The sequence below is a fragment of the Misgurnus anguillicaudatus genome, chromosome 24 (genome assembly GCF_027580225.2).
Source record: "Misgurnus anguillicaudatus chromosome 24, ASM2758022v2, whole genome shotgun sequence".
In the NCBI taxonomy this organism is placed as follows: domain Eukaryota; kingdom Metazoa; phylum Chordata; class Actinopteri; order Cypriniformes; family Cobitidae; genus Misgurnus; species Misgurnus anguillicaudatus.
In genome coordinates, this window is record NC_073360.2 from 26,907,609 (window position 1) to 26,932,266 (window position 24,658).

A 24,658-nucleotide genomic window follows, 5' to 3' on the forward strand; every position below is an offset into this window, starting at 1 on the left:
CAGACCAGGCAACATTTTTCCAGTCTTCAACTGTCCAATTTTTGTGAGCTCGTGCAAATTGTAGCCTCTTTTTCCTATTTGTAGTGGAGATGAGATGTACCCGGTGGGGTCTTCTGCTGTTGTAGCCCATCTGCCTCAAGGTTGTGCGTGTTGTGGCTTCACAAATGCTTTGCTGCATACCTCGGTTGTAACAAGTGGTTATTTCAGTCAAAGTTGCTCTTCTATCAGCTTGAATCAGTCGGCTAATTCGCATCTGACCTCTAGCATCAACAAGGCATTTTTGCCCACAGGACTTCTGCATACTGGATGCTTTTCCCTTTTCACACCATTCTTTGTAACCCTAGAAATGGTTGTGAAAATCCCAGTAACTGAGCAGATTGTGAAAAACTCAGACTGGCCCATCTGGCACCAACAACCATGCCACGCTCAGAATTGCTTAAATCACCTTTCTTTCCCATTCTGACTTTCAGTTTGAAGTTCAGGAGATTGTCTTGACCAGGACCACACCCCTAAATGCATTGAAGCAACTGCCATGTGATTGGTTGATTAGATAATTACATTAATGAGAAATTGAATATGTGTTCCTAATAATCCTTTAGCAAGACCCCTGCAACTATCTGGAATACTCCAATAACCGTGACCATGGGAGATTTACTTATCATCCATGTTGACTTCAGGTGGTGTGGACTTCCTGCGAAACGGCCAGGCATCTCCGGTTCCAGATTCCGGCCTCAGCTCGTCCTCCACCTCCTCTAGCTTGAGTCTGGGAGGCAGCAGCTCCAACCTGCCTCATTTGGCCCAGGAGGAGGTGGACAATCTGGAGAGCAGTACGGAAGATGATGATAAGAGCAGTAAACTCATCGAGTTCCTCACTACCAGGTACACAAACCAACACTGTCACATGCTTCATGTGTCATGTCATGTGTACTTATTTAAAAATAAATTCTATACAATACTACATTATGTAAAGTATTTACAAATTTCATAATTATTCATCTGTGCCATGTATGTTGGGTTGTCCTAATTTTTTCAAGTGCAAGGTACATAAACTAAAGCAATTAGATTTCTTAAAATGTACTGTAACTGAAACGCGGGATTATTTTATGTGATAAATTTCAGAGCTGTTCAAGAACTCGTTCAGGAAATGAAACATCTTACATCTGACATCACTCAAGATATTACAGACTCGTATGTTGTATTTACATTAGTCTTAACAGGGCTTTGGTGTTTAGGTGGGAGTCTGATGCTGGTGTTGGTTCTCCATGTTCAAACTGTAGACAAATCTGAATGTGTTTTTATATTCTTATCTTTAAGAATGACTGTGAGCACTGTTATTTGTATCTGTGTATTATTTACAGTAGATATTTTCATACAGTATTACTCTACAGTGAACAACACATCTACTTTGGTTGCTACTGCAAATACCGTCCTGCAATGATGGTGATGCATGCTGTCTAGACTACTTGTCAGATTTGAATTGAACTTGAATATGAAAATGATCAATATTTAAGCTGTTAGTGCAGGGGTGTACAATCCTGCTCCTGGAGGGCCGGTGTCTCTGCGGAATTTTGCTCCAACACTAATCAAACACACCTGATCCAGCTAACCAAGATCTTACTAGGCAGACTAGAAACTTTGTCTCTGTCCCAGGTGGTGCACTTCATGTGGACTTTCGGTCTCGTGGCCTTGGATTGTGTGTGCTCGCTGAGTCCGTGGGGTGTCCCGTCTGTCATTTTTGTGCTCCAAAGTGTGCTCATCAGTGAACCGCACTGCTGCAGGCTTCATGCACTTTACCAACCCAGAAGTCCATGAGGGTGCACCGGAGTCGTAATTTGTGACAGACTCGAGCGTCACGTCAGAAATAGAGAAGTTGCCCAGTGTGAACTCCTTCCATCCATCGTCGTCTGATTCGTCTGATTGCTCTTTCGCAAGGACTTCTGGGAAGACCACATCAAGGGTGCAATGATGAGCACACTTTGGAGCATAAAAATGACAGATGGGACACCCTACGGACTCGTAGACTAAGCGAGCGTGCACAATTTAAGGCCACGAGACCGAAAGTCCACATGAAGTACGCCATTTGGGACAGAGCCTGACTAGAAATTTTCAGGCAGGTGTGTTGAGGGAAGTTTCAGGTAAACTCTGCAGGAAGCCGGCCCTCTAGGACTGAGTTTGGACATTCCTGTGTTAGTGTAAACGAGGTTTTAATATACAGGATGAAAAAAATATTTCTTTATGTTTCTTATGTATTAATATACCATTTAATTACAAATCATACAACAATCCAGACTGTTTCCCCTAAATTTATGGATTTAAAGGGAGACTCTGAAAATATGCTCATTTTCCAGCTCCCCTAGAGTTAAACATTTGATTTGTACTTTTTTGGAATCCATTCAGCCGATCTCCGGGTCTGGCGGTACCACTTTTTGCATAGCTTAGCATAATCCATTGAATTTGATTAGACCATTAGCATCTCACAGAAAGGTCAAGTTTTAAATAGGAAAAATATCAAAACTCTTTGGTTATTTTTTAGCACGATGCTAATGGTCTAATCAGATTCAATGGATTGTGCTAAGCTATGCTAAAAGTGATACTGCCAGACCCGGAGATCAGCTGAATGTATTCCAAAACAGTAAAAACCAAGTATTTAACTCTAGGGGAGCTGGTAAATGAGTATATTTTCAAAAAAGTGGAGTGTCCCTTTAAATTTTCACAAAGAAAATTGATTTTAGAAAACCTAGCTGATGATTCTTACCCAATCCTCAGCTGGATTTCATGACGGTGCTCCACGATTTCTGCATTTGCATAGGATTGAAACTTTAATGTTGTGGCTGGCTGACAGTGATGTGGCCATTTGTCTCCATCTAGTGGTTAAGTTTAGTCTATGCAACAGCTTCTGAAAACTGGATTTATTTACATGTACATAATGCAAGTTCATGACATGCTGGTGGAAGTTGCTTCTCCTATTATGAGTTTACACCGTATGTGTAAAAATGTATGCATTAATAAATCTATGGTCGTATGCAATTGTTGCTTTGTGCAGGCCTTTTGGTCCGTTGTGGAACCATGAAGACATCACACCTAAGAATCCACACTCGAAGAGCACTGAGCAGCTTACTAACTTCCTGAGACACGTGCTGTCTGTGTTCAAAGAGGCCAAATCAGGCAAGTCCCACCCTAAAGTAATAAATGAGGTTTTCGTAAATGATATGTGTTCGTAAAGAGTTTTTTGTGTGTTTAGATGTTCACCTCGAGCAGCAGTTAAGTGAAGTGGCATTACAGCTGGCTCTCTGCAGCTCCTCCAGACACTACGCTGGACGTTCCTTACAAGTGTTCAGAGCTCTGCGACAGCCCCTTTCGGCACTGGCTGTGTCCGACCTCCTTTCACGTCTGGTGGAAGTGGTTGGGGAGCACGGAGAGGAAGTGCAGGTTCACTTCAATCTTAGATATGGCCTTACTCAGACAATATGAAAGATATCACTTTTATCAGCATGCATCCTTTCCACAGGGTTACGTGATGGAGCTTCTTCTCACTCTTGAGTCCGTGGTTGATAACCTGGCTGAGTGCCTCAAGAACAATGACTTCTTTCTTATACTAAGGTAGGTCCTTGTCGTTATTTAAAAAATGTCTTTACAATTGAACAAGTCGAGGTTGCTGGGTTTCCCATTTGTGATCAGTCCATGTTCCTGCAGGGCTACTTCTCCAGACCTTCCGTCCAATGGCAAGCTAACGCTAAACCGTAAGAGTACTAGTCAGCTGGACCTAATCCCAGGATCAGGCACAGCCTCTGAGCGAATCCGTCACCAACGGAGCTACTCCGTCCCCAAGCGCTTTGGCGAAGCCGAGCGCTCCTCTGAGGTTCCTCGGAGTGCCACCCTGGATCGAATCCATGCTTGCACTCACAATCCCTCCAGGCTCCGGTCTCAGTCTTCCACCTCCTCCAGGGACAACGTGGTCTCCACCGATCCAGCCAATGCTAACCACCCACGCAACCTTCTGGCCACTATCTTTTGGGCAACGGTGTCACTTATGGAGTCAGACTTTGAGTTTGAGTATCAAATGTCCCTTAGGTTGTTAGGGAAGCTGCTAAGCCACATTTCTTTGGAGAAGCAAGAATACAAAGAAAAGCTGGAGAAGATCCAGGTCCAGCTTAAATGGAAGGAGTTCTCAGGGATACAACAGCTGCTCCTGAAGGGCTTTACTTCTGCTAACACGACAGAACTGACTTTGGAGCTTTTCAGCCAGCTTACACCTGTATCACGCTTGCCGGTTGTTGATACCTCACAAGTCGTAGGTTAGCTATTTTTGGCCATTTATATTCTTCCAGAAACCATATGAATGTGTTGTTTTGAATTTTTGTACAAGCCAGTGTTTCTCACAGACTTGCATTTTTTTGTGGTGGCACGTCCACCAGGGGATGGGTGAATAACGGGTAACTATTATTGGTTTAGGTCAGTCATTTTTGGATTCAGGACCCTGTCGCCCATTCTGCAATGACATTTTCTCCGCCTACACCAACATTGCAAAAAATTACTTTTTTACCTAGTATTTTTGTCTTGTTTTCAGTACAAATATTTATACATTCCTTTATTAAGATGCATTTTCTTGATGAAAAAAATAAATCTACTTTTTAGACAAAAAAAAAAAACACAAATATAAGTGAATTTAAAAAAAAATCTGCAAATGCACTGCAAAAAATTATTTTCAAGAAAATAAATTATTAGTATTTATGTCTTGTTTTCAGTAAAAATATCAAAAAATTCTTAAAGTCGCCATGAAACGGAAGCAGCAATTGCCTTATGTTCCCCGTGGTGACGTATATCCGAATGAAACGGCTTTTGAGATGAAATAAGGCAGGGCTGGATTTGAATTTGTCCATCGAGATCTGATTGGATCGTTTGAAGTTGGGTCGTGTTGCTAATTGCTAATCATTGCGATCTTCTCCCGCCCACCTTCCATACTTATGACCGGAAGTAAAGAGAGATCGTTTTCAGGAGGGGAGGAGATTTACATTTTTGATTAAAGATTATGAGCACACACATTTTTTTTAAATAATGAAGCTCATAGATAAGTCATTTGTTAATAATTCCACAATATTAAAAAAAAAAAATATATATATATAGTATTCATTTCAATTTCATTGCGACTTTAAATTAAGATGCTTTTTCTTGAGCAAAACGAAGAAAATAAGTCTAGTTTCTAGACCAAAAATATCAAATTTAAGTGATTTTGTGCATAAAACAAGCAAAAACATCTGCCAATGCGGTAAGGAAATTTTTCTTGAATTTAGTGTTTTAAGAAAAATGTTCTAGATTTTTTGCTTACACCATTAGCAGATTTTTTTTGCTTGTTTTATGCACAAAATCAATTACATTTGATATTTTTGGACTTATTTTCTTGGGTTGTTTTGCTCATTATGAAAAAGCATCTTCATTTAAGAATTTTTTGTTATTTTTACTGAAAACAAGACAAAAATACTAAGATTTTTTTTCTTGAAAATAATTTTTTGCAGTGTGGGGTAAAAAAAATTATTTTTTTAACAATTTTCTTACCCATTGGCAGATTGTTTTAAGCACGAATTCACTTAAATTTGATGTTTTTTTGTCTACAAACTAGACTTATTTTCTTTTTGTGCATCAAGAAAATGCATCTTGATTTAAGAATTCTTAGATATTTTTACTGAAAACAAGACAAAAATACTAAGTAAGAAAGTCATTTTTTGCAGTGTTTAATGCGTAAATTTTTCAAAACCTTTGAAGAACATGTCTGGGTATTTTATTGCCGTTAGCTTAGCTGGCGACTGATGTATTTCTGTGGGCGGAGTTTAGTCAAAAAAACTGTTCGAGTACATCATTAAAGCAGGAAATAGAGGGCTGTAGTCCAAACCGACCGTTCGCTGTAAGCTTTGAAAGGTGAAATCTGTTAAAGAAAATATATCGCCTTGCAGTGAACTTTGAGCTTTATTATTTTACAGATATTATTTATGCTCTAACAGCAACATTACACACTAACTAGGGTTTAAAAAATGGGATCAAAAAGAACATAAACTTTAATAAAATGCCAGGTCAGTTTTGTGCTGAGCCCTATTTTTAGGTGAGATCTGAAAAATGTATTTTCTCTGTTATATTGCAGGTTTCCCGCTGAATGTGCTCTGTCTCATCCCTCACCTGGTTCTCCACTTTGACTCGCCCACCCAATTCTGTAAAGACGTCGCTGAGAGAATTTCTCAGGTTTATCTCTTGTTTTAAATTAACATAAAAAAGTAACTGCACTGTTAAACAATCAGTGAACATCTACAGCATTTTTTCTAAAAATCTTTCATTTTGATTGACAGGTTTGTCTTGATGAAAAGAACTCCAAGCTGTCCAACCTTGCCCATGTGATGACACTGTACAAAACACACTCCTATACCCGAGACTGCTTTTCCTGGGTCAACGTGGTTTGCCGATATCTTCATGAGGCTTTTAGTGACAGCACACTAAACATGGTTACCTGCATGACAGAGGTGGGCATAACCGTATTATAGAAATCTAAATAAGGTGTAATATATTATATTGTGTGAGACTTTAAAGGAAAACATCACCTTTTATCAATATTTTACTATGTTCATACCTCAACTTGGACAAATTAAAACATACCTATCTTTATTCAATGCGTGCACTTAATCTTTGTACAGCGCGTGTTGAATGTGTTAGCGTTTAGCCTAGCCCCATTCATTCCTTAGGATCCAAACAGAGATGAATTTTTTTTGTGCCACCATACTTACTCGTGTAACTACTCATGTTACAGTCTTTAAATAAGGAAAAAAATGGAAGTGTTTGGTGGCTTCTAAATTCATCCCTGTTTGGATCCTAAGGAATGAATGGGGCTAGGCTAAATGCTAACACATTCAACACACGCTGTACAAAGATTAAGTGCACGCATTGAATATAGATAGATATGTATTAATTTGTCTAAGTTGAGGTAAGAACATAGTAAAATATTGAAAAACGGTGGTGTTTTCCTTTAAGTAAAAATATTTTTCCAAGATTATTGATGAAACTTTTAGAATACAACTATACAGTATGTGTATGTTATGAAAAGCAATTTATTCTTTGTTTGATTTGTGAACAGCTGCTGGAGAAAGGATTACCCAGCATGCAGCAGACTCTTCTGCAGATCATCTATAGTCTTTTGAGTCATATGGACTTGAGTGCTATCCAGGCAAAACCCTTCAACGCGGAGGTTCTGACAACCATAGAGAAATTTGTTCAGGTGTGACTCCTGTAATACACAGTATGTGACCCTGTCTATGAAATTCAGAGTAAAGGCTGGGGCACCATTGACTTCCACTCCTACTGTTGAAGTCAATGGTGCTCCTGAACTTGAGGGTGAGTAAATGATGACTCATCCTCATGTTTGGGGGAACTAGCCCTTTAATTTCAGTCTTGGACATCAGTCAATATAAAAGATATAAAAATTATATGTTTTTACTAAATGTTACATTACACTATGTAGGATGATTTAATGTATTTAAAAAAAACAGTAAATGACAAAAACTGACTTGAGCTGGGTTTTCACAGGCTGGGTCACATATTAACACTTTTTAAAGTATTTACATATGTTGGTGGGGTTTGTCAATGCTTTTTTCTTGTCAATGTGAGCATGTTAATAATCAAACAAAAATTTGGTCTTCACAATGATTTGAATCTTCATTCATCACATTTATTCAGTTCATTTCTAATTCCCTCATAATAGTATTTTACAGCATTTCTGTTGTAAAAATAAAACAATCTCTCTCACATTGTTGGTAGTATCATGACTTTTCCATCTCTCAGCCCTTCCTCTAAAGGGAAAAAAGAACACAACCTTGTGCCAGGGCTATAAATCTAGCGGCACACCCTGTAGCAGTCAGTCTATAAACAGTCAGTCCTATTGGCTGCTGTCCACATTACTGAGGCCCTCAGCAGAGACGCTCTTCTGAACTACTGTTTCTCCCGCTGGACTTGTGTTTATATCGGCAGAGGAACAGAGGACTACTGCTTGCTAGATTGATTGACTGTGTGTAACGCTTTGGTAATTGAAGTAATTTGGTAATTTGAGAAATAACTAACTTTTTTTGTTTCGTGTGGGTCTGTGTTCGCGACTTCAGACTGCACATTGGAAAGAAGCCTTGAACATATTAAAGCTGGTGGTTTCCCGGTCGGCAAGTTTGGTTTCGCCCTCGTCACCGCAGAGTAACGTGTCTAACGTGGATGTCAGGCGTGTGTGGGACACGCCCTCCAAAGCCCTGCCCGGGAAGACCCTTGATTTTCACTTTGACATTTCAGAGGTAATGTATCATACCCCTAAATGCTATAATATAATATGACCCAATTACTGTTTCCTCTACTTTTTGTGATCTGGGCAGGTGTAGACCTGTAATTTAGACTAAACTGGGGTCCCGAAAAAAATTTTACTGAGAAAATTCTAAAACTTTACTGTGTAGGCAACTATTTAAGTTCGTAAACATTTATTTAAAGGATTAGTCCATTTTCTTTAAAAAAAAATCCAGATAATTTACTCACCACCATGTCGTCCAAAATGTTGATGTCGAGAAGAAATGATTGTTTTTTGAGGAAAACATTCCAGGATTTTTCTCATTTAATGGACTTTAATGGACCCCAACACTTAACAGTTTAATGCAGTTAAAAAATTGCAGTTTAAAAGGACTCTAAACGATCCCAAATGAGTCATAAGGGTCTTATCTAGCGAAACGATTGTCATTTTTGGCAAGAAAAATAAAAAATATGCACATTTGAATCACAACTTCTCTTCTTCCTCCGGCTGTGTGATGAACCAGCGGGACCTCACGTAATTGCGTAATGCCGTCGAAAGGTCACGTGTTACATATATGAAACGCACATTTGCGGACAGTTTTAAACAATAAACTGACACAAAGACATTAATTTGTATCATTCCATATACAACAACGTCGGAACGGTCCTCTTTCTCCACACTGGGGCGTAGTTTCGCATACGTCATCCGTGACCTCTTGACGTGATGAAGTATTACGTGAGGTCGTGCTGGCGCGTCGCGGGACCGGAGGAGGACGAGAAGTTGTGGTGTAAAAGTGTTTTTTTTTTTTTCTTGCTAAAATTGCCAATCGTTTCGCTGGATGGGACTTGTATGCCTCGTTTAAAATCGTTTAATGGTCCATTAAAGTCCATTAAAATGAGAAAAATCATGGAATGTTTTCCTCAAAAAACATAATTTCTTTCTCGACTGAACAAAGAAAGACATCAACATTTGGGATGACATGGTGGTGAGTAAATTATCTGGATTTTTTAAAGAAAATTGACTAATACTTTAAGTTGGCTGTCTTTATAATCTTACAATTGTGACCCCTTCTTAACAAACAAGTCATACACTTTATTTTTTCATTTCTGCATGTTTAAAAACCGCAACCAAAATGTCAGACTTGCAAAGTGCTTTGCTTCCTTTGTATTACACTGCAAAAAATGACTTTCTTTCTTAGTATTTTTGTCTTGTTTTCAGTCAAAATATCTAAAATTCTTAAATTAAGATGCTTTTTCTTGATGAGCTTAATGGCCTAAGAAAATAAGTCTAGTTTTTAGACAAAAAATAAACAATTTAAGTAAATTTGTGCTTAAAACAAGCAAAAATATCTGCCAATGGGGTGAGAAAAAAAATCTTAAAGTAAGTTTTCTTTTTTCTTAAACACTTAATTAAAGCAAAAAATTTTCACCCCATTGGCAGATTTTTTGCTTGATTTAAGCACAGATTTACTTAAATTGTTTGAAAAATCTAAACTGAAAACAAGACAAAAATACTAAGTAATTTTCTAATACATTTTTTGCAGTGTAGAAAATAAAGATACACTTCTCAAAAAACATACAAATGATGATCATTTTAGATGTTTAATTACTAGTTGGAGCATTACAGTAGGCTCTAGGGGTTAATGTACTTATTTTATGAAAACATCAATTTTGACCAAAACCAACATTTTTTACTTCTTTTGCCTGTAGCTTAAAAATGAGACTGTGCACATTTAGACAGCAGTGGTCACAATTACTATTTATCTAACACAGTTAAAAACGTTTCTACATAAAAACCATAGATCTGTATTTTAGGAAAGGGGTCCCTTGCTTATAGATTCATCATATGTCGGGATCCCTGCCATTATAAAGTTTGAAAACCCCTGATCTAGTCACAGGGTGCTAAAGTACTTTGAAAAAGCTAAACTATTAAGAAGTTACAATATTTGATTTAAGATTTTTGAGGACACTTGCATACTTTAGTTCATGTATATTCCTATTTCATTTAAAGCACTGTGTAAAAGGTCCTGGGTTTAATGGCTAGGAACACACATACTGATAAATATATCCTTTGCAAATTAGTCATGACTAAAAACCTGTATGCATAGCATCTACTTTGTATTTTTTATAAAGCAATGTTTTATGCATTTGTCGCTGTCAAATAAACATTAAATAAATAAATAAAAATTGTATCACTGTACTGTAAATTGCGTTGGATAACAGCGTCTGACAAATGCATAAATGTAAAAAATCACTTTTAAGAATATACGAATAACTGAGTATCCAAACTTTTGACTGGTCAGAGTACATTAAGAAAAAGCAGTGAGGATTGGTACATAAAGTGTCCAAAAATGACCCTTAAAATTTACCTTAGCAGCAAACCACCAAATACTTTCATTCTCTGTGGGTTTGTCTACACTTCCCAAAGTGTCATGAGTCATTTATTATTGTGTTTGCCCTCTCTTCCATGTAGACTTATTTACAGTAGTTTAACATTTCTGTCTAGTGATTTTATCAAAGTGTGGGAACTGAACAGGCAACTATTTGTGGAGCACTTGAATTCCAGGAAATGATGTCACTCCGGCTGTGGTGCTTTGCATTCAGAGTGTGAGAGGGACGGCCCTTCCACGAACATAAAAAAACGTTTTCCCTCTGTTAAGACGTGTTTAGCCTGTGATGTATCACTCTTACTTTATCATAGCGAGGGCATGCTCAAAACATGCTTGCTTCCATCCCAGCAGAAAGGATTTCATGTGACTTAAGAGCAGGTGAGTTTAATAATAGAAATCCTGGGGTTCCCACACTCTTTGCTTGGCTTCATTCTTGTGAGTTTCCTATTCAAGAGCATAACTGCCGGAATACAGTGGATAAGGACCCTTGAGGAAAGACTTCCAACTTTTCCAGGAGACATTGAATTGTTGGTTAGGATCTAAAGCAGAACCAATTCAACTTGACATCAGTATTGGAAGGCACTGAAACAAACTCTTAAGGGGTTGTGAGCTCAGGACTTGAAAAGAAAAGAGCAGACATCAGCTTAAACTGTGCATGACATTGTGTGTGTTTAGACTCCAGTGATTGGCCGGCGGTGCGACGACCTCCATGGTTCCCCGAGGCAAGATGGAAAGAATGGCGGAGGGGTCGCCGTGACGCGGAGTGTCTCCTCCACATCCTCGGGTTCATACCACAGCAACCACGTTCTGGTACCTGTCAGCTGGAAGCGGCCACAGTCCTCACAGGTGAGTCAAACACAGTTTTTACATTTTTGTCTTGTGGTCGGCCCACCCATTATAAAGTTCATCCGTAATTTTTTTATTTTATTAATTTTATTTTTCTTCCCATTTAGAAAAGGACACGTGAGAAGCTGGTGAATGTATTGACTTTGTGTGGGCAAGAAGTTGGACTTACCAAAAATCCATCTGTAAGTGACCTACTGGATTATACAATACATCATTTGTGTGATAGTAATAAACTAATATATATCAGTGGCTGATATTTGACGCTTGCATTACACACTGGAGTCAAACTAAAACGCTCATCAACTCCCCTCCAGGTGATTTTCTCATCTTGTGGGGAACTGGACCTGATTGAGCACCAGCCCAGTCTGGTGTCCTCGGAGGACGACACACGAGACACAGAAAACATGGATGACACTACATCTGAGCAGCAGTTCAGAGTGTTCAGAGACTTTGACTTCCTGGATGTAGAACTGGAAGATGGAGAGGTAAGGACAATTTTGCATAGAAATATATAGACAAAATAAACTAACCAAAATGATTGGCTCTGGACTTTTTTGGGAAAGGCCAGTGGTGCTGAATATTAGAGGTCCTTTTCTTCCTGTGTTTTTGAAGCTTTGATTGTGTTTACAGTGTGCAATATAACATGTGTTCATGTTTCATGTGTAAAAACATTGACTTATCTGTATACCGTTGTTTTCACTGTCCTAAAAACGGGCTGATGTCTTTCTTGTTCTATGAAGTCCCTCCTTCAGAAATACGTATCAAGTTCTGATTGTGTAGTTTGCTTAGTGTGTTGTGATTCGATAGCAACTTAGCTTAGCAAAGTCGTTTGAGCTGGCAACTGATGTATTCTTGTGGGCAGAGTTTAGTCAAAAACTCTTTTTTTGACATCATTCAACCGGGAATTAGAATGATGTCAATTAAGTAGCTCCAAACCAGCCGTTCGCTGTAGGCTTTAAAAGGGGACTTTTGTTAAAGAAAATATATGGCCTGGCAGTAAACTTTGAGCTTTATCATTTTGCAGGTATTATTTATGCTCTAACAGCAACATTACACTAACTAAAGTTTATAAAATGGGATCAGGAAGAATGTGACCTTTAAACGGTAGCAAAATGTATAGCATTAGAAGAGCACTAACTGTTGCACCGCTTGCACAATGCGACTGTTATGTAACTCTTTGTATTACATTTTCCTCTCCTCTATGTCTGTGCTGTCAAGGAGATGCAGGTAAGACCGGAAAACGCTTAGCGTTGTGCTGTGTGCAGTAGAATAAGATGATGTAATGTTTTTTATGGCATGCACTGCAACTGCATTGTTTGCATTGTGATGCATGTTTATATTTATAGTTATGATTTGTACTGAAAAGTATGTAAACAAACACAGTGACACTTAAAAAGTACTTATGGTATGTATGTAAACAGAATGTATTTTAGTATGAATGATTTGAAAGTACAAGAAGGTGTATGTTACATGCATCTCTATTTGGTATTGATTTTGATAAAAAAAAATGTAACAATATAGAATTTGATAAAGCAGAAATGATTCACCACTTAACTTAGCTATATTTAAGCATGTATGTCCCTCTAGTTTGTACTGGGACTTTTTTAGAAACAGTCAACAAATTGACGTGACTGCAAGGCCACAGGAATTCTTAGGGCAGATTCAGCCTTTTCAAATAAATCCTGTCTTGTGGATGAGAGTATCAACAGCACCAACCAACAACAATTTCTTTGCCTCTATCTCAGTTCAGTTCTTAAATATAATAAAAACAAAGGAAGCATTAAAAATGTAGGGTTTAAAGGGATAGTCCAGTCAAATATCAAAATGGGGTAAGAAAAAATTTCTATAAATGTTTAAAAGCTTAATTCAAGAAAAAAATTCACCCCATTGGCAGATATTTTTGCTTGTTTTAAGCACAAATTCACTTAAATGTAATATTTTTTTGCCTAAAAACTAGACTTATTTTCTTAGGTAATTTTGTTCATCAAGAAAATACATCTTAATTAAAAAATATTTAGATATTTGTAGTAAAAACAAGACAAAAATACTAAGTAAGAAAGTCATTTTTTGCATTCTTGGAATTTTTGTCTTGTTTTCAGTAAAAATATATAAGATTTCTTAAATTAAGATGATGAGCAAAACGACCCAACAAAAGTCTAGTTTTTAGACCAAAAATATCAAATTAAAGTGATTTTGTGCATAAAACAAGCAAAAAATCCGCCAATGGGGTAAGCAAAAAATCTTGAAAATTTTTCTTAAACACTTAATTCAAGAAAAATCCTAGAAAAATTTGCTTTCCCCATTGGCAGATTTTTTTTGCTTGTTTTATGCACAAAATCACTTAAATTTGATATATTTGGTCTAAAAACTGGACTTATTTTCTTGGGTTGTGTTCCTCATCAAGAAAAAGCATCTTCATTTAAGAATTTTTAGAGATTTTTACTGAAAACAAGACAAAAATACTAAGAATGTTTTTTTTGCAGTGTACTGTTAACCTTATTTAACAAACACAAATGCAGCATGAAGTTAAAACAACTTTGTTTTGCAAGTCAATTAATTCTACTATTTTAAGTTGACATAACTTATAAAAACAAGTTGAAATCATTTAACTTAATTTGTTAAGTTAAAGTAACAAAAAAATATATGTTGATTTGACAAAAATGCTGCATTTTTTTACAGTGTACTTTGTTATACTAGAGCATGTGCTTTTCAATGACTATGTAAGTTTAATACATGCACCATACACTTATTTAGCAAACTCCTGTTCCTTCTCTGAGAGGGTGAAACAATTGACAGCTTTAACTGGGGTGCACGGAGGCGATCCATTGACAGTCTGGACCAGGCTGAGCCTCAGCCTATGGAGGAAGACAGTCAGCTGTCAGGAAGTTCACCCAGCCTGTGTCCGATCATTAATGACGATTCTGATGAGTCTTCTGAGGAGGACCCACTCACGGCCAGCCAGATCCTCTCTGCCTCACAGCTAGTAATGTCAATTTTGGTTATAAAAATGATAGCTAAAGTATTTTTTTATGATTTACTACTACATAAAATCTCAAAGTTAAATTATGACCCTATAGCTGAGATTTCACAGACAGGGTAACAAGTATGTCTATACGGCAAACGTAATAATAATATTATGTATCTCATTTCAGAATGTCAGCCTGTCTCCCACTGAAGAATTAAACCCAATGGACTATCCACCCGTCTTCTTTGACAACAGTCAAGCAGACCCAGTCCCTCCTTCCACCCCAACACCCATCTTTGAGATCTCACAACCCGAGGGCTCGAACCATCGGGTGAATAAGAGTTTCAAAATGGCTGCGCTTTGGGGGCAGACTCATCCCTACTCATACCAGACCGCTCTAGAGTTTCTCCATTATAATGGCTGAAAACAATATATCCTCTTCTGCGCTTGCTTGCTTGCTTTATCTATCCATCTCCGCTTTTAGCTTTAATTGAATCTAGTATGTAGTCGGCTGATATTATTATTTTGCTATTGTTGGCTTTTTAGAAGGAAGGGCATGAGATTATTTTGCAAACCTGCATGGAATGGCAAGTTTTTCTTGCTCTTAAAAATCATTTCTATTTGCAAATAATTTTTCCACTTTCGTTCTTGAGGCATACCACAGTCTCAAAAAGAGGCTCTGGATGAGCCACTGCGGCAATGTGTCTGTCTTCTCTTTGGGTCTGTGGGTGGCCAGGCTGTAACATCACTTAATGCTTAATGCTGAGGGTGCATGTACCCATTGCCCTTGGCCTTAAACATGAGACCGGACCAAACGCATTTTGGTCACCTCATTTTTAAAGGGTCGCTAAATGTCCGAATCGGACATTAAAATTGAAAATGTTAATCCGAAAACAAGCGCTCAAAAGACAAGATTCTCAGCATGGAGAGTTTTTGTCTTGAAAGGTCAGTGGCTCCATTGTGTGTGTGTGTTTTTTTTAATTATGCATGTCTTGCGACCCAGAAATCTGTTCATACAAATGTCTGACAATGTCCTCAGAGACAAGATTTTTTATGGTTTAATTCCAGTACATTTACGATTAAATTTGTTTCTATGGAGAACACACTGTGCCCAATTGCCAATATAAAGTCGATATACAGTATACAGATGGTACTCATCCAGAATAAGTACAGTGAGTGGGTGCATGCAAGATTGCTGAATCGTATGCAATATTTCTTTAAGGGAAAACACCACCGTTTTTCAATATTTTATGGGAATGAATGGGGCTAGGCTAAATGCTAACACATTCAAGAAGCGCTGTACAAAGATTAAAAGTGCACGCATTGAGTAAAGATAGGTATGTATTAATTCATCTAAGTTGAGGTAAGAACATAGTGAAATATTGAAAAACGGTGGTGTTTTCCTTTAACTTCACACAAAACAGATTTGTGCACTATGCATGGAGGTGAAGACTAGACGGAGACACTTTTGTTTAACCAAAATGGCAAAATGATCAGCTGATAGAGATAATCTCCAAACACAGGCCAATAAATCGGATTTAAATGCTCACATTGAGACAGTCAGCCACTTACGTAATTTAACCTTTAAAGAATACTATTTACAGTATCTATTGCCAGAGCTATTTGGCTAATTTGTAATGCATTTGATTAAGTGATACATACAATATACTGACCAAACTTTGCATATTTCTTCTTCAAAACTAGCCTGAGGATTCAGCTACAGAAGATGAAGCAAGCATCAATGAGAATGACATCTCGCTCTGCATTTACGAGCTGCCGTCTGACTTCACTTCCTCTGACGATATAACAGTAGACACACCCCAAAGGGATGAAAACAGCCTGGTGGACATTGAGATAAACTGTGTACCCAGGTATTTACCGTACCAAATCTGCTTATTTTACTGTATGTGGGTTTAAACTTTTATTTTAAACTTTAGACGTTTCAACGGCAACAACATAAATGACCTTTGTGGCCCAAACTTAATTTCCGGTAGACTTCAGCAAAGAATCAATAAAAACGCAGTCCCTCTAAAGTAGATTATTTCTGATATCATGCAAAATAAATAACCATAGTTCAAATCATAGCTAAAGCTTATCATCTACTATACTGAGCTAATGTGTTACTGTGCAAAATTAATGTATACAATGTTAGCTACAGATCCTTGATTTCTTGCCTGGCTGCCAAATCGCTCTTCGATATGCTCGCCATCTCCCCTCGTCTTCAGGGAACGTAAAACGTTTTGATTTTTGACAAGGTATTTGTTTGGTGGTCAGTTTGGGCTGTGACAACGCATGTGCGTCCATTGAAACCGTCTATAGATACGTAGAAAAGTCTTTACAGTAAAAGTCAAATCTTTCAGTACATGAACAGGTTAATGTTTGCGACAGAGCTCACAAGCTATTTTTCTCCTCACCACATAATTCTACCCTTCCCTTTCTCCAGTGGGTTTGGAGAGCAGCACGGCCCTGTGGCACAGCCAGACGAGGAGAAGGAGGAGCTGTCGCTGGAGTCTCGTTCATCACCTCCGCCATCTCCATTCTTCTCTGCCATCCTGGCCGCTTTCCAGCCAACGGCATGTGACGATGCTGAGGAGGCCTGGCGTAGTCACCTCAACCAACTGGTGGCTGACACGGATGGCTCCTGTGCTGTCTACACTTTTCAAGTCTTTTCCTCGCTATTTCAGGTAACATACAGTAGAGGAAATTCAGAATCCTTGGAACATCTCAACCAATCACAAACAAGAATTAAACAATAACAATAAAGGTTCACTTTTTGATGAATAAATAATGTAGAACATTTAGTGAGAAGATTTTCAGCACACAAAGTAACTCAATAAAACTGTCAAAGGTGTAGAGATATAAATAGAGATGTTTTGTTTTTCGCCTCTAGAGTATACAGACTAAATTCTGCACCTTAACCTGTGATTCTGCTGGTTTCCTTGGCGATGGCCTTCAAGGAATCGGTGCAAAGTTTCTGAGGTCTTCCCAGATGCTGACATCGTGCTCTGAATGTCCCACATTGTTTGTCGATGCAGATACCGTGAGTTCAATATTAAATATGAGTGATGTTCATGTCACAACACTACAGCCTATATGAAAAACATCATTTCCGACCTTAGCATTGTATCAAATATGTGTTTTTAATGCACAGATTGTGTCCTATGGGCTCTTGGAGAAGATGAAGTTTAGTGTACTAGAGCTGCAGGAATATCTAGAGACCTACAATAACAGAAAGGAGACTGTCATATCAGTATGTGCATTATATTTTACAAAAACATTTCCGTTCTGTTAACTTATTCGAACGCATTATACAGACCATGCATTGTAAACATGGTTGCAAGTTAATTTTCATTTTTTTTGTTGGACATAAAGTAAAAGGTGTAATTGTGGTCTAGCCTTTAAAATGCCTTATTTACAGCCTTATTTACAGTTTTAATGACTAAGAAAGGTTACATTTACTTAAGGTACTCAAAGAAAAACATTTTGTGTTTTTAAAGGGATAGTTCACCCAAAAATTTTTATTCTGTTTGTGGGTCAATGACGTGACGTTAATTATTTTGTGTCTGTATGGTTCAATTAAATGTAAAAGGGTTAAAAAGGGTAAAAAATTTCAAAATAAATTTGTAGATTAATTACATACATTCTTTTTTTTTGAGGACAAAGTCTAAAATGTCTGGTTTTATTTCATTTTAAAAGAATATTTGGAGGATAATTGCAAAAATGTCAATGTGGGGTAACCAGTCTGTGTCAATTGGTGTAACTAATATTTTTTTGAAAGAAAATATAAATATATTCATAAAAAATGTGGAATAAAATATAATCATCTAGCTTACTGTAATATGATTTTTTTAAATATTTTTTTACATCATTGTCAAAGATTATTTAGAAAACAGAGCTGTTTGCAACATTTGTCTGGACAAATATTACAAAAACGCATTAAAATGTACATTTTGAAATAACTAATTCAATGATTTTTTTTATTTTTTTTATTTTTTTTGGATGATTACGCTTACATGCCATCAAGGTGGATAAAATATTTAATATTTCTCATTCTTTGGCGTAATTGGCGTAATACCATTTGACATTTTCAGGTCCATTCAGTCCTAACTTTAATAAATATGGTGCAAATGTAATTTTTATTGCATAAAATTTACATAAATACACTATGTGCATTGAAATAAACCTTATGCGTGCTTTTAAAACAAATTTTTTTTTTTTTTTTTTGAATTTCTCATTTTGCCAAACCGTTTTTGTCACTGACCTGTGTAACCAAATGATCAGAATCCCTATTGACATTTATAGTAGGACAAAACAAAAAAGAATACTTGGGATGTCAATGGTGCATCTTATCAGTTTGGTTACAAACATTCCTCAAAATATCTCCCTTTGTGTTAATCAGAACAAAGACATTATACAGTTTTTAAACAACATGAGCATAAGTAAATGATGACAACATTTTCATTTTGGGGTGAACTATCCCTTTAATTTATATAGTCCATTTACAGAAGCTTTATATGGTGCGGAATTAAGATCTTACTTTTCTGTTCTTGACGTCTAGTGGCTACGCAACTGCAAGGCAAACTTTCCCAAATGTGCTGGGGATGGAGTGATCACATACCAGCCTGCTGAAACAGAGGAGAAGGTACGAAACATTTTGCCTTTTCAAAAGAATTTTAATAAGACAACTACTAGGTACAACTGATAAAGTAAATGATTCATCTGATACCCATTTAAGTACAATTTTAACTAACATCTCAAACCCAAGTACTGTATTGTGTCATGCACCACAAAATGTGCATGTGTTACCATATCATATTATCTTCAAATCGAAAAGGTATTAGCTGGATATTTTGGTGTTACTGCATCATGTATTGACTGATTCCCCTTTAATTGCCATTTTGTTCCTGAGATCTGATTCCATTTTAATTGATCTCTTATATTTTCTGCATTTCGATTGTTCTGTGATAGCTCTGTGAGTGACATACTTCTCTTTTCTATCTTCCTGCTCTTTATCTTAAGCTATAACTTCACAACAGCACCTCATATTTTTGTGTTTGTTATGGTGGTTAAGTCTGCTGGCAATAAAAACGTTCTTTTCTGACACTTTAACCTCTGACTGTCTAATTTAGCCGTACTTGTTGTTTAATCTGAGTGTTAAACACTGGTCTTTTCCAATTTATGATGTACAGTTAGTTGATTTTCCGGGCCAGTGGCAGATGTTGATCCAAACTGGCAAAAATATGAATTATGTTGGCTACACTATCATTTTTGTGCCAAATAATCATAGGAGCCTATAGAAACACTACGGGGAAGTTTCCAGGCCTATTTTTAAAAACATACCTTACAAAAAACATTACTGGTGTGCATCTTGAGACAAAATAATGGAACTGTTATATTTTAACATGCGTCAGATGTTTTTAAATTAAGGCAGCTCAAACATGCATTTTAGTCTGGGACAAAGATAAGCCATGTCCGGTAAAACATCTACTGTACATCAGGAAGTGACTATCATTCAGATTTTTAGGCGCCACATTAGATATCTCAAATAGTGGATGCCTTAATCAGTAGGTCAAATGGCCAAAAGAACGAATAAGAAATGCGATTTGAGAATAGAGTCAGTGTGTTGTCACCCAGCAGAAACCCTGTGCCAATGTAAAAAATATGAGGGTGCACTTGTGATCTGCTTGGCAGAATTAAATACATCTGCAGGGCTTACTCTTGAGTTTCTATCTGCTTTTCTCTTTACTTCTCTTTGCTCGTGCATGCCTCTGAAATATGCCGCCATCTTTTGGCCGTGCTTTATATTGCTTATGCCTGCGTGCGGCATGTTGTCTCACTAAATTCAAAACTTCTCTTCCTTCTCACTTTGTCACCTTTGCCTTGCTATACCTGCTTTGTAGCAAATGGAATCTCTTGCAGTAAGTTTAATAAAAATCTTTTTTTAACACCACATATTTCCTTGTTTATAGCATAGCAGAATATTGCAAAGCATGTTTGCGGAACACAGGCTTTATATTTTAAATGAGTGTTATGTTTTACTTACATGCTCATATATTTCTTGATGATTTTAAATGTGCGTTTTGTTTTGTTTATGAAATATAGTATTTGCTTTGTAGATATCTTCATCTTATTTCGATTACTGTGTTTGTATTCACAGCGACTGGAGCTCTGTCAAAGACTCTACAAACTCCACTTTCAACTGCTGCTACTTTTTCAGTCATACTGTAAGCTGATTGGTCAGGTTCACACCATAAGTTGTATCCCAGAGGTATGTGGATTTTAGTTTTATTTACGTTTCTATGTTTCCCAAACAAAATAGGTACCATGGTCCCATCTAGCAAAAACCAAGACAGTGAAATGACGGCTAACTATAGACCCAGTATAGTCCAGCTACTGTATGAGTAACCCACTGGTAATTTGGTTACATGCCGTTTTGGCCTAAATAACTTGATGCACTATATTCCATCATGTAAGCAAAGTCATCAGGTGTTCAAGGTGTTTGCTTTCATTTCTTTTACATGTTCTAAGCGTATACGCAAAGTCTATTTTTGGGCTATGGTTTGACGTCTATTAGACTTTCACTGACAAGCCAAAATTGCTTGCTCGGGTAAGGTTGTTACCATGTAAGTTTCTGGACATTTGTAATACTCATTGTTAAAAAAAACAGGATATAAATATTACACTTTCCACTTCATTTGTTTTATACAGTTCAGATTTTAACAAAATGAACTCTTTTTGAAGCATTTTTAACTAATTTTTAATGCAAAATCACCTCAATTTAGCTTTTGTTTTAAATAAAATTGTTGAAAGTATACACTCACCTAAAGGATTTATAGGAACACCATACTAATACTGTGTTTGGCCCCCTTTCGCCTTCAGAACTGCCTTAATTCTATGTGGCATTGATTCAACAAGGTGCTGAAAGCATTCTTTAGAAATGTTGGCCCATATTGATAAGATATCATCTTGCAGTTGATGCACATCCAGGACACAAAGCTCCCGTTCCACCACATCCCAAAGTTGCTCTATTGGGTTGAGATCTGGTGACTGTGGGGGCCATTTTAGTACAGTGAACTCATTGTCATGTTCAAGAAACTAATTTGAAATTATTCAAGCTTTGTGACATGGTGCATTATCCTGCTGGAAGTAGCCATCAGAGGTGGTCATAAAAGGATGGACATGGTCAGAAACAATGCTCAGGTAGGCCGTGGCTTTAAACGATGCCCAAGTGGCACTAAGGGGCCTAAAGTGTGCCAAGAAAACATCCCCCACACCATTACACCACCACCACCACCACCCTGCACAGTGGTAACATGGAATGATGGATCCATGTTCTCATTCTGTAAACGCCAAATTCTGGCTCTACCATCTGAACAGAAATCAAGACTCATCAGACCAGGCAACATTTTTCCAGTCTTCAACTGTCCAATTTTAGTGAGCTCGTGCAAATTGTAGCCTCTTCTTCCTATTTGTAGTGGAGATGAGATGTACCCGGTGGGGTCTGCTGCTGTTATAGCCCATCCGCCTCAAGGTTGTGCGTGTTGTGGCTTCACAAATGCTTTGCTGCATACCTCGGTTGTAACGAGTGGTTATTTCAGTCAAAGTTGCTCTTCTATCCGCTTGAATCAGTCCGCCCATTCTCCTCTGACCTCTAGCATCAACAAGGCATTTTTCGCCCACAGGACTGCCGCATACTGGATGTTTTTCCCTTTTCACATCATTCTTCGTAAACCCTAGAAATGGTTGTGCGTGAAAATCCCAGTAACTGAGCAGATTGTGAAATACTCAGACCGGCCCGTCTGGCACGAACAACCATGCCACGCTCAAAATTGCTTAAATCACCTTTCTTTCCCATTCTGACATTCAGTTTGGAGTTCAGGAGATTGTCTTGACCGGGACCACACCCCTAAATGCATTGAAGCAACTGCCATGTGATTGGTTGATTAGATAATTGCATTAATGAGAAATTGAACAGGTGTTGCTAATAATCCTTTAGGTGAGTGTATACAACACGCAGTATAATGAAAGTACTTAAAGGATACATCAACTATAAAGACTAGTATGTTTTAAAACATTTATTTGCTTTTTTACTAATCAGATCCACATGAAATATTTTCATTACTATAAAAAAACCAACATGTAATTCACATTTTAACCTATGGAGGCCGCCATTGTTCCGCGTGTAGTGCATTCTGTGTAGATCAGTGGTTTTCTCTGCGAGTTGCCCGCCAAAGCACATTATATTAATAGCCTCAATTTTAATATTTATTTATTACATATTTTTAATATTAGCTTGGCTTCTTTTATGTATGTACATTTTAAACAATGATAAAACATATCAACAAGTAAAACATACAAGTTTTGAATAGACTATATCAAAAATCTAGCCCTCCAGATTGTTTTATCCATTGTGGTAGCCCTTTTAGAAAAATAGTTGGAGACCGGTGTAGATGACATGAACAGGCTGACAGGGAATATATTACTACAGTTAAATATAGGAAATTATATGGTATACTTTGTATATAGCATCATTTCGTACCATGTGCTTGCTGTATACAGTATATGCAAACTTTACCATGATAAAGTCCTTGTACTTTTTTCCTGACAGTTATGAATTATTCTCAATGATGATATACTGCCTGTGTGTTATTATTATATCTTCTAGCTGCAGAACATGTCCAGAGAGTTGAATGATCTGAGGGGTAACCTGCATGCAGCATCAGTGGCCAGTCAGGAGCCGCCAGCCGAGTGTAGAGACTCCACTGCTGACAGCTCCACCTACAGCTCATCTGAAGCTGCTGTACAGGCCATTCTAGAGAGCCTGAAGAACAACGAATTCTCCAGAGCCATCCATCACATACAGGAATGCAGGTAACATTCTCATAAATTCACACAACTGTAGATTGGTTTTTACAGAGTTGGTCACAAATATGTGAAATAAAACCCAATCAACTTACAATTTCAGGAAAATGTGGCCGAGGGACATCTTCGGCAGCAGCTCAGAAAATGAGATCCAGACTCTACTCAACATCTATTTCCGGCACCAGACTCTGGGTCAGACAGGCACATTCGCCCTGGTTGGTTCCACGCAAGACATGTCAGAGATATGCGGTCGACTCACCGAGCTCAACTGCGAGATCCGAGAGATGATCAGACGAGCGCGTGGCTACCGGGCTATCGCCGCCTTGCTTCCGGACTCCAGCGTGACTGGCATCAGCCTTTAAGGATCATCCATTCTCATCATCTCCTCCTGTCTAAAGATGCAGCTGTCTTTATTGTTCTCCCTTCGTGCACACATTACTTCCCTGTCTACGCTCTCTATAAGAGGTTGCAGGATGTGACTTATATCGCTTAAAGAATTGCAATAGAGGATGGATGATAGAAACATTGGATTTTTTGCACTACTGTGTAGCTGTAGGGCCCTTTCCAGAATCGAGCCTCCTACAGCTGCAGGCATCAAAAGAAACCAAAGCTCTATGAACGACTCCTCCGGCTCACGTCTACCATTATCAATGTCACGGGAAAATGTGCAATGCCTCACACAAAGTGAAACAGGTTATCTTAAAAAGATTGTTTAAAAAAATGTTGTGCTCTCAGCTACTTGAATAGAGCAACAAATTATACTGTTTTTGTTTTTTATTTGTTATGATTCAGATAAAGCTGAAAGCTTTTGCTTATGTGGATTTTTCTAATTGTTATAAAAGACATATCTTTCATATCTTTGCCTCAGCTTTCATCCGTACATACACAATGTCTCCAATATGATGATGCAATGCTACTGTCACAGACCTGGATGCGTTAAAGGGCACTCCAGCACTTATTTATGGAGGTGTTTAATTTTACTAATGTCTTTCTACTGTTTAGTTGCTCCATAGAAGATTTATTTATATCACATCATGCGGTATACAAGAGGTATAGTTTTGTAGGATGTAATATTTTCCTGTCTTTTGAAATGGCCAAGCACGCAACGCTATGTACCATAAGAGAAAACTGAATTATTTATGGAATAAGAAGATATTTTACCTGAAAGTTACATTTGTACATAGTAGTGGGATAGCCAATGCTTGTAAGATTTTATATTTATGGTTTTATTTTGCCGTCTGCTGTATGAAAGTTTGCATGTATTAAATGGATTAATAAATGCTATTAAATAGAACTC

The 24,658-nt window shown here is 37.6% G+C and overlaps 1 protein-coding gene across 7 annotated transcripts in view; it reads left to right on the forward strand.

The window, feature by feature from the left end:
- The window catches only part of frya (furry homolog a (Drosophila)), an 86,628-nt gene extending 61,973 nt beyond the window's left edge, over positions 1–24,655 (forward strand). For 4 of the 7 annotated variants that reach the window (XM_073863082.1, XM_073863078.1, XM_073863080.1 and 1 more), the window contains exons 40-62: positions 678–879; positions 3,044–3,165; positions 3,242–3,429; positions 3,509–3,600; positions 3,694–4,295; positions 6,134–6,231; positions 6,336–6,506; positions 7,115–7,255; positions 8,133–8,312; positions 11,364–11,534; positions 11,642–11,716; positions 11,849–12,019; positions 14,314–14,517; positions 14,687–14,830; positions 16,204–16,370; positions 16,943–17,183; positions 17,390–17,539; positions 17,651–17,749; positions 19,058–19,141; positions 20,400–20,417; positions 20,657–20,767; positions 23,165–23,370; positions 23,465–24,655. In XM_073863082.1, coding sequence (XP_073719183.1) covers positions 678–879; positions 3,044–3,165; positions 3,242–3,429; positions 3,509–3,600; positions 3,694–4,295; positions 6,134–6,231; positions 6,336–6,506; positions 7,115–7,255; positions 8,133–8,312; positions 11,364–11,534; positions 11,642–11,716; positions 11,849–12,019; positions 14,314–14,517; positions 14,687–14,830; positions 16,204–16,370; positions 16,943–17,183; positions 17,390–17,539; positions 17,651–17,749; positions 19,058–19,141; positions 20,400–20,417; positions 20,657–20,767; positions 23,165–23,370; positions 23,465–23,723 — 3,896 coding nt within the window. In that variant the 3' untranslated portion in view covers positions 23,724–24,655. Of the gene's footprint in view, positions 1–677; positions 880–3,043; positions 3,166–3,241; positions 3,430–3,508; positions 3,601–3,693; positions 4,296–6,133; positions 6,232–6,335; positions 6,507–7,114; positions 7,256–8,132; positions 8,313–11,363; positions 11,535–11,641; positions 11,717–11,848; positions 12,020–12,752; positions 13,392–14,313; positions 14,518–14,686; positions 14,831–16,203; positions 16,371–16,942; positions 17,184–17,389; positions 17,540–17,650; positions 17,750–19,057; positions 19,142–20,399; positions 20,418–20,656; positions 20,768–23,164; positions 23,371–23,464 lie in introns of those variants that run through there. The other 3 variants (XM_073863079.1, XM_073863084.1, XM_073863083.1) reach the window with 2 other exon arrangements.
- The last annotated feature ends 3 nt before the right edge of the window (positions 24,656–24,658 follow it).